The sequence below is a fragment of the Lolium perenne genome, chromosome 2 (genome assembly GCF_019359855.2).
Source record: "Lolium perenne isolate Kyuss_39 chromosome 2, Kyuss_2.0, whole genome shotgun sequence".
Taxonomy (NCBI): domain Eukaryota; kingdom Viridiplantae; phylum Streptophyta; class Magnoliopsida; order Poales; family Poaceae; genus Lolium; species Lolium perenne.
The window spans coordinates 31,064,386-31,074,936 of record NC_067245.2 but is presented as its reverse complement, the minus strand read 5'-3'; the positions used below and the strand labels follow the sequence as shown (position 1 = coordinate 31,074,936).

Here is a 10,551-nt window from a genome sequence, read left to right as displayed (position 1 = left end):
TCGAAGATTTGCTCAGTTTTAGTCACGTCAAAATCGAAACCTCTGGGCGGACCTGGTGGCTTAACCCATTTGCAGGACACGGGGGTTGCCCCCCCGAGTCCATTCAGCCACTGCTACTTCTTGATCTCCCGCAGAGCCTTCGTCTTCATCTGCCTCAACCAGGACTACCGCACGCTTGAATTTGTCCTGGTACAAGTCCGGGTGGCGCTGTTCATATAACGACAGTTTCTGAACCATGTGCGCCAGTGAAGGGTAGTCTGCATGGGAGGCCATATCCTTGACTTGTGATGCAAGGCCCACCACTGCCAACTCGACTGCTTCTTTTTCAGTCACACGAGCCGAATAACATCGGTTCCTAAGATTTCTGAAGCACTGGACGTATTCTGCCACAGTTTCTCCACGCTTCTGACGTATTTGTGCTAGATCGGCAAGGCCAGACTCGGAAGCCTCTGAGTGATACTGCATGTGGAACTGTTCTTCCAACTGCTTCCAAGTCCGGATCGAGTCTGGTGGCAACGAAGTGTACCACCCAAAAGCCGATCCTGTGAGGGACTGTGCGAAGAACCTCACACGTAGCTCATCTGCTGCTGAGATCGTGCCCAGCTGTGCCAAATATCGGCTCACATGCTCGATGGAGCTGGAACCATCTGATCCATTGAACTTGGAGAAATCAGGGAGCCGATATTTGGGTGGTAGCGGGATCAACTCGTACTCGTTGGGGTACGGCTTGGAATAGCCGATTGTCCTCCTTTTCGGCACCATGCCGAACTGGTCTCTCAGTATAGTACTGATTTGATCCGCGGTGCTGGCTGCAGGAGTCGAACTCTGAAGATTCGCCGGAGTGGCATACTTAGCCAGCCATGCTTGCTTTTCCAGCTCTGAGCCAACTGCAGGAGCTGCGCTCTGGAGTTTTGTTGGAGTGGCGTACTTAGCTAGCCACGTCTGCTTCTCAAGATCTGTCGCTGAAGTTCCTCCTGCTTTTCCAGAAGTCCCCCTGCGTTGCGATGCCTGGTTTGTGAGTGCCCGATTCTTGCGGTCAGCACGTATGTGCACGTGTATCCGTGAGGGATCTCCTTAGGCGCCAAGTACAAGAACTGGTAGTCGCTAGGGTCACCACCGATCTTGTAGACGACGAATGCCGGTGAATTCGGCACTTCTGGTGCTGCCAGCGCAAATGGCAGCGGTGGACGGGACTGGAGTGGCATCTCTCCTTGGTATGTCCCGAGAGCTGGTCCTGACGGAGAGTACTGGTGCCTCATGATTTCCTGGATCACCCGAAGAGCAACACGCTCCAAAGTGTTCACCAGGTTCTCAGAGTGGCGGTGCAGCGAGTGAGCCACCATGTAGTTAATCTCCTGACGCAGGGACCTGGTGCGTTCTTCTGACGGGGCGGATAGGTCTATTCCATCGAGCGCACCTTCAGGCGAGAACCCTTTCCACCTGATGCCATGTGAGCGGGTTCTGTGAAAGGAGCCGATGAGGTCGGCTTCGAGGATCGCTTTGACCTCGTCATACTTCTTCTTGAGCTCCTCGGTCAGATCCTCGTACGTGACTGGGGTGCCGTCCGCCATCTCAGATGTAGATGGCGATGTGGTTGATGTAGAAGATTGTCCCACCGGCGTGCTGCGGAATGTGTTGCGGTCAGAAACCCACCGGCCCCGAGCAACGACGGGCAACACAGGAGAGCCGGGAGCAAGTTAGGGCTGCGGCTGGCCCTGGTCCCTCCGAGCGCCGGCCCGCACGGACTCCGGCACGCACGTCCGATGCTGGTGCAGGCGTGCCACCTGACCTATACCTGGTCAGGTAGGTGATGGAGATGCCTCGCTTAGTTTCCTGCATGGCATACACGTAAACATTAAATACGAGCCTCGATCGGCTCTCAGGTTGTCCTGTGAATCGGCTCAAAGAGCCGATCCACCCATGATTCGCACGAGGTGTACGAATATATGGTGGTCCTGCTTGATCAAGATAAAGCTAACACGATCTACGACGATTTAGGGTTTTCACCGCATAATCGGAACATCCTACTCGTGATTGGGCCTCGCGGCCGCGCACGGTGATCGTAAGCCGATCCTAGACAGGGCCTAAAAACCAACGCGAGGTTGATCCCCGGAACATCCTGTCTAGGACTAGCAAACTACACCCTACGCGCCGCTGGATCCTCCAACCCTTTGTAAGGCCTAACTATGCAGATATTAAACTAATCCTTGAAGAACAAGGAGCAACCATAACGGATCGGATCTACTAAATAATGATCAAGCGGGGTGCCGCCCCTACGCCTAAGATAGGCGTAAGGGCGGCTAGATGTCTAAGGGTTGCACGACGATAGCATATGATACGAAGAACAATGCTAACCCTAACACATCTAAGATAACTACGTTGCTCGCCATCAAAAAGGCTTCAGTACGAGCAACGCATGAACGACGAATAAACTTGTACTGCCTAGATCGCAAGATGCGATCTAGGCAGCATGATGCTTACCCGGAAGAAACCCTCGAGACAAGGGAGTTGGCGATGCGCCTAGATTGGTTTGTGGTGAACATGATTGTTGTTTATTCCATAAACCCTAGATACATATTTATAGTCCGTAGACTTTCTAACGTGGAAATAATCCCAACCGTGCATGAGACAAACTCTAACTAATCGACACGTATCCTACTATATTACAGATACACGGGCAAACTAGCCCAAACTTTGCATATAAGGCCGATTCACGTATATTCTTCCATGTATATTCTTCAAGCCCATCTTGATCGCGGCCCACCTCTGACTCGGTCAAATTCTGGTGATAACAAATGCTAAACTTTTTAAGGACAAAGTTAAGAAATGGCATGATAGAAGAATTATTAAAAGAGAATTTAATGTTGGAGATAAAGTCCTATTGTATCGGTCTCGTCTCAGATTTTTTTCAGGGAAATTACTCTCAAAATGGGAAGGACCATATGTCATTGTGGAGGTGTATCGTTCAGGGGCAATAAAAATTGGTTCTCTGAAAGGTGATGCCACACAAGTGGTGAATGGACAAAGACTCAAGCATTATATTTCTGGAGATTCTTATAATGAAGATATTGATGTTATTCAAGTGGTGACTCCGGAAGCTTTCATCAAAGATCAAATTGATAGTTCTGCAGAGTTCGACTTCGAATAGGTAACAGTTCTGGTAATAGAAGTCCGATTTTAACTTTCCGAACAATGTTTCTGCTATTTTTAGAAAATATGAAAAATTACGTGATCGAATCGGAGCGGAGGAGACGCACGAGGGCGTGTCCCCATAGGCCGGCGCGGGCCCCACCCTGGCCGCGCCGCCCTATGAGGACAGCCCCTCGGAGTCCCTTTTCCACTCAGGTTCGACCTGGTAGTTTCCTTCTGACGTGAATTTTTTTACTATATAATCCCCCGGACCCCCCGAGGTCCGTATATCGTTTTCTCGTCGTGTTTTGTTTCGAGCTGTTTTCTGCCAGGATCTGTTTTTGATCTAGAAGCATCATGGTCTCCAACAACAAGGGCAAGGATCCTTTTGAGGAAGATATTCAAGATCCTGAGCTGAAAGAAGAAGTCGAGAGTGAAGATGAAGGAGAAGTGGAGGAAGATCCACGTGTATACCCGCGTGCCACCGTCGCAAGTATCGGGGTGTTGGCGAACCCGTTCAACCCCAAGAGAAGCGCACGAATTAGCACCGGAGGGAAAGTCCCACGTCGCTTTCTAGCTCCAAGGACATCTCCTCCAGGCATCGACAACCCTTTTCGCACTCTAATTCATAATAGTCAAATTGAAAGGATTCCCAAGGCAGTATTGCCTAGCAAGTGGGATATGGATCGTTCTAACACTGCAGGAAGGATGAAACCTGAAGCTGAAGAGTGGGGAAACAACTCTAAGCTAGAGTTGGGACTCACCGTCTGACATACTTCTTAACCGTGTCGAGCACAACTCGGAGCTGATCCGCAACCTCACTTACGAGATTGATGAGCTAAAGGAGCTTGTTAAGAAGCTTATCAAGAATTCACCACCACCACCGAAGGAGTAATTCATCATTGGTATTGGCATCCCCTTGGTTTGTTCCAAGCTTGGGGGGAGTGCCACGGTATCACATCATCACTATCTTTTACCTTTTTACTAGCAAGTAGTGTCATATCATGAGTAGGGAAGTTATCATATAAGATGGTTTGCAGTGTGCAAGTATCTCTCTTTTAGTTGGTTATCTATGTATCCCTTGGTGTGAGTTATCATTATGAAATATTAATGAGAAGTTTTATCATTTACTTTTTGCACACCTTATTTTAGTTTGCAATTTCTGTTATATGATTGATCTTGTTATTAGTATTGACATCACTTTGGGAGCATCAAGTAAATCTATTTGGTTTTGGCAAACTTAGCATTGGTCAATAGCAACAACACTTTGAGGTTTAAGTAGAAAAGAGGGAAATACATGTAGATATGTTATTTCGTTATCTTTCTTTCTTGTTAGCTAATGAGCTTAGTATTCTGAAGTTAAAATTGTTTGTGCTTACAAGAAAGATACATGATTGTTTCTATCACATGTATATTTGTTTGTCTCCCTCAACTCTTGTGCTTGCTAACCAACCTTGCTAGCCAAAGACCTGTACTGAGAGGGAATGCTTCTCGTGCATCCAAAACCTTGAACCAAACCTAGGCCATGTGTGTCCACCATAACTACCTATTATGTGGTATTTCACTGCCATTCCAAGTAAGTACTTCATGTGCTACCTTTGAACAATTCGAAACTTTATTACTCCTTATTTGTGCCAATGTTTTATAGCTCATGAGGAAGTATGTGGTGTTTCATCTTTCAATCTTGTTGGGCAACTTTCACCAATGGACTAGTGGCATATCCGCTTATCCAATAATTTTGCAAAAAGAACTAGCAACGGGGTTCCCAGTCCCAATTAATTAACTTTCATTAATAATTCTCTTCACATGTTTTGCCCTGATTCATCAGTAAGCAACTTAATTTGCAAATAGACACTCCTCCGTGGTATGTGAAATGTTGGAAGGCACCCGAGGATTTGGTTAGCCATGGCTTGTGAAAGCAAAGGATGGGAGGAGTGTCATCCATAAATTAAACTAAAGTACATGTGTAAACAAAAGAGAAGAGGGATGATCTATCTTGCTGGTAGAGATAACGTCCTTCATGGGAGCCGCTCTTTGAATGTCTGTTTGGCAAGGGGGTTAGAGTACCCACTACCATTCGTTGACAACAACAAACACCTCTCAAAACTTTACTTTTATGCTCTCTATATGATTTCAAAACTTGAAAATCTCTAGCACATGATTTAATCCCTGCTTCCCTCTGCGAAGGGCCTATCTTTTACTTTTATGTTGAGTCAGTAAACCTATTTCCCTCCATCTCAAGCAAGCAATTGAGTTGTTGTGATCCAACCATTTATATTGTGATCTATGTAATCATGTCTTTTAGCCTTCCTTGTTTAGTACAAATTTTATCTGAATGAATATGACTTTGAAGGTTATCAATGATTATGAGGAGATTGCTATGATTGAGCATATAAGATCTGCCATATAAGCTCTAATATAAAGGCTTTACTCGAAAGATAAGTACAATCTGTTAGTTGTTCCCTGACCAAGCGAAGTTTGCCATCACCAATTATGATTTCCTATGCACCTTTATTTGTGATTTCCCTTTACTTGTCTCAAGTCGAGTTATATGAGGAAGTTGTTCACTAGAATGTCTTGTGTGAATTAATGTGATGCTTCTTGTCCGTATTTCACTTATCGACTCTTCACTCCATAAACATGTGGTCTTGTTTACCGAGTTCAGTTTCGCTTGGGGACAAGCGAGGTCTAAGCTTGGGGGGAGTTGATACGTCCATTTTGCATCACTATTTTGTATCATAATTTACTGTTATTCCTTGATATATTTCATATTTAGAGATGATGCTTATGTTATTTCACCTATTTTGCATGTTTCATGATTATTGGAGAATTACTCACCGGAGTCAGGATTCTGCTCGAAAAAGCACCGTCAGGATACAGTATTTCTGAAGATCAACAATTGGCGGAAAATATACCGAAACTCTTATTATTCCAGAAGACGGAGCCAGCGAAAAGGGGAGGCCGAGGAGGGCCGCCATGGCCCCCCCATAGGCCGGCGCGGGCTCCACCCTGGCCGCGCCGCCATGTGGGGAGGGGGCCCACGACCCCCCTCGGCCATCTCTCCTTCGCGTACTTCATCTCCCAAAAACCCTAAGGTGCGGGGGGGACATCGAGAATAGACACAACCACCTCTGCGGGGAGGAAAAACACCAGAGAGAAAAGAGCTCTCCGGCAGGCTGAAATCCGCCGGGGAAATTCCCTCCCGGAAGGGGAAATCGTCGCCATCGTCACCGCCATCGAGCTGGACTTCATTGGGATCATCATCACCATCATCTCCACCACCGTCACCGTCATCTTCACCGCTGCACCTCATCTCCGTTGTAACATCTAGGGTTGAATCTTGATTATTTCATAGGGGAAACTCTCCCGGTATTGATTACTCCTTGTTATTGATGCTATTGAGTGAAACCATTGAACCAAGGTTTATGTTCAGATTGTTATTCATCATCATATCACCTCTGATCATGTTCCATATGATGTCTTGTGAGTAGTTCGTTTAGTTCTTGAGTACATGGGTGAAGTCTAAATGTTAGTAGTGAACTATGTTGAGTAATATTTAATGGTTTGATATTTAAGTTGTGGTGTTATTCTTCTAGTGGTGTCATGTGAACGTCGACTACATGATACTTCACCTTTATGGACCTAGGGGAATGCATCTTGTATTCGTTTGCTAATTGTGGGGTTGCCGGAGTGACAGCAACCTGAACCCCCGTTGGTATATCGATGCAGGAGGGATAGCAGGATCTCAGAGTTTAAGGCTGTGGTTAGATTTATCTTAATTACTTTCTTGTATTTACGGATGCTTGCAAGGGGTTTAATCACAAGTATGTATTAGTCCTAGGAAGGGCGGTGCATTAGCATAGGTTCACCCACACAACACTTATCAAAACAATGAAGATTAATCAACTATATGAAGCGAAAACACTAGACTAAATCCCGTGTGTCCTCAAGAACGTTTGGTTATCATAAGTAAACAAACCGGCTTGGCCTTTGTGCTAAAAAGGATTGGGCAACTCGCTGCAATTATTACTCTCGCATGTACTTATTTGTACTTTATTTATCTGCTATATCAAAACCCCCTGAATACTTGTCTGTGAGCATTTACAGTGAATCCTTCATCGAAACTGCTTGTCAACACCTTCTGCTCCTCGTTGGGTTCGACACTCTTATTTATCGAAAGTACTACGATACACCCCCTATACTTGTGGGCCATCACTCCTCCCGCTGGATTTTCCAGTTTGGGTGACTGGGTGCCCTTAAATGTTCTTTCTTGGCAGCGAACTTACGGAAATCAACACAACTGGCTTCTTTTTTTTAAATTTTTTATATTTGTGTCAACCATGGTTCAAACTATGTGTTAGTTTGTGTAAACCATGTTCCAAACTATGTGTTAGTTTGTGTAAAATCATGTTTTAAAATGTTATATTTGAAACTATGTTTAAATGGAGAAGAGGGAAAAAAGGAAAAAAAAATTAAATGCGTCGCCCCGCTGAAGCAGACTCCAGACGCAAACGGACGCGCGGACAAAAACGATCATTTTTACGTCCGCAGCGCGACGCAAACGGACGCTCATGGATATTAAAATGCGTCGGGCCGCTGGAGAGTTTAGAGCAAAAGCCGGGCCTGAACCTGAACTGATACTGCAGCCGAAGTGCTGCTTCTCTCCCCTCATCAATACCAGCCTACGCTCACCTAAAAGGCTACACAGCTCGTCCAGTCTCATCGACCGGCGCAGAGAGAGCATATCATTTCACACCGCCCATCCCATCCTCCTCCATCACAAGCTTCGCGTCCGGATTTTCTCTCCCAAGCGTTCCTCGATCGTCTTCCTGCCCAGAGCCGCAGGGAACACCATCGCGGCGCCGATGGAAGTCGCCGCCCTCGCTTGAGCTCGACCGTTCTCCAGAGTAATCCTCTTGGCTCAGTCTTCCTGTTGTCTCTTTTACGCCGATAGATCGCCGAAGCAGTTTGTTTTTGCGCCGAATCCGTCGCCCATCTCCATTTTGTGTGCCTTGTACTGATGTTTGGTTCTTCTTCGTCCTTTTCCTTTCCAGCGCGCAGTTAGAATGCCAGACAGCAGCGGCGCGACCGTCTTTGACGACCTGCCCGAGTGGCTCGTCGTGGAAGAGATCCTCGTCCGATTGCCGTCCAAGGACGTACTCCGCTGCCGCGCCGTCCGCAAGTCTTGGCGCAGCCGTACATCCACTGATAAGTTCATCCTCGATCACCACAGACGCCAGCCCTCGCTCCCCATCATCAAGCATCGAAAGGGCATCTGCCGCCCCGCCGTCTTCAATGACGCCGGTCCTGGTGCCGGAGCCCCAAATGATCAAAAGATACGGCCCATCCTCCACCACTACACGCCCCCAGTTGGAACGATATTCACCACTATATACAACGCGGCCTGTGATGGCCTCCTCATCATGTCGCAGCAATTGGATTTTTACATCTGCAACCCGGCGACCCGCAGGTGTGCTTCCTTGCCACATCCTCCACTACGACCTGCTGGCTACAGCGCCGTCGCCGTAGTCGGCTTCTACCGGCACCACGCATCTGGAGAACACCGGGTTCTCTGGGTGGTATTCTCGATAGCTGCTGGCAGCGCAGTTGAGTTGCCTGATTACTTCGTCCTCACGGTGGGATCGGACCAGCCAAGACCCATCCAACGCCCTCAGGGTGGGGTTCCCGCCGCCCGGTCCTCCCGCGGCCCACCAGTCCACCATCGTGGCAGCCTGCACTGGGCAGTGAGCCTCAAGATAACTGTCTTTGACACCGTAGCCGAGACATTCCGGCAGATGAGCCGCCCAGCACAGTTGGGCCATATGGTGTCCCTGTTGGATATGGGCGGCGCCCTTGCTTTGTGTGGCACTAGCGATGACTTCGTCACTTTAGATGTTTGGGTGTTGCAGGACTATGATGCCCAGACATGGGGCTTTCAGTATCGGATTAACTTGCTAGAGATGGTGGCAGTACCACCGCTTAATTTGAGGGAGAGATATGCCCCTACGATGGATGTCATCAACGAGCGTGAGCTGTTGATCGAGCATCGTCCTGACCGTCTATTGCATTGTGACATTGATGGAGTGTTTCTAGGAAATGTGGAACACGAAGAGCGTCTGATCGGCCTGGCACTTACTAGGCATCGCCTCCAAGAGAGCTTGATTTCACTTCCATTGTTTGAGAGGCAAGAAGAAGATGCTGGGAAGGAACCTCCATTCGCCATGGTGCTATAACATGCCGTGCTGCATCATCATGTGCTGAACTCCTTGTTTGATGTGCCCTTGGAGCACCAATATATCCATGTCTTTTGTTCTTAATTTCTAGTACTACTGGTAGAACAGGACAATTTGGACGGCGGAAGTAGCACTTCTGCGTTCATCAATTTGTGTTTGTTATGCTATCTTCAGGATCATGTTATTGTTTTAAACAATGTACTACTTATGCTATTGAACTGAACTATTCGGATGATGGAAGTAGCACTTCTTCTGACATTATTTGGTGCTTGTTATGTTATCTTGAGGATCATGCTATTGTTTTCAACAAGAGCTATTACCTATGCTATAGAACTGTTCTACTGTTATCCCCTGTTTAAAAACAGTTTGCATTGTTAAGAAGCACGCAAGGCATGGTTGTGGTTTAAAATGCTAATTCAACTTCATGGGAAGTTGTGGCATTTGAATTGTTGAAATGGCTGGTTGAGAATTCCCTTATGTAGCTTAATGTATTAATATCTTACATGTTTAGTACACACTTTGGTCTTATCGCTCCTGGCATTTGCTCGATCCTACTCTTTGTGTGGAGATATTTTCTCAGGCAGTTGGCTGTGGTTTTGTATTCAACATAGTTTTGTGTATGATTGTTACTACAAATACAAGTAATTTGATCACTGCCACTGTTGTGTGTCTGATTGGTGCTACTTCAATACAACTATTGTTAACAAAAAAAATGCTTGTTCATTGACTTTCACCATCTCAGAGAAAAGAGCTTCGATGCTGCTTTTGTGTCCATGATTTTTTTTGTTAAGATTAGATTACAAGATGTTCTATCTTAGCTATCATGTAGTAGTCTGCTGGAAGGCTGGTGATAATGTGTTTAGGCAGCTAGTGTTATTTTACTGCATGGATGTACGGCTCGTGCTTCATGTCTCTTCTTCTTTTCTTGTTTGTGGCTTTACTGTCTTATTACTGATTTTTCGGGGGCTTGTTCCCCCAAATACTAGAACTCGATGCTCCAGGATCAGAAGCTTTAAGGAGAACAAAGTGGGCATTTTAGTTGCCTGATAAATACCTGTTTTGAGAAGGAATACTTCAGTGACAGCCATGAATGTTATTTTTGAAAATCATGTGTCCCTGGGCCATGACATTTTAGCTGCCTGTTTGATACGCACCATCATTGACAAATTATTCATGACGCCTCAGAGCA

At 46.5% G+C, this 10,551-nt stretch overlaps 1 protein-coding gene across 1 annotated transcript; it reads left to right on the top strand.

Moving 5' to 3' along the window:
* The first annotated feature begins 7,891 nt into the window (after positions 1 to 7,891).
* Positions 7,892 to 9,477, top strand: LOC127331702 (F-box protein At5g49610). The gene is made up of 2 exons (XM_051357882.2): positions 7,892 to 8,036; positions 8,184 to 9,477. The coding sequence occupies exon 2, from the start codon at positions 8,196 to 8,198 to the stop codon at positions 9,360 to 9,362; it is 1,167 nt and encodes a 388-aa protein (XP_051213842.1). The 5' UTR covers positions 7,892 to 8,036; positions 8,184 to 8,195; the 3' UTR covers positions 9,363 to 9,477.
* The last annotated feature ends 1,074 nt before the right edge of the window (positions 9,478 to 10,551 follow it).

Bases quoted from the DNA above. Each gene is read 5' to 3' on its own strand.
- LOC127331702 (XM_051357882.2), top strand. From the start codon at position 8,196: ATGCCAGACAGCAGCGGCGCGACCGTCTTTGACGACCTGCCCGAGTGG.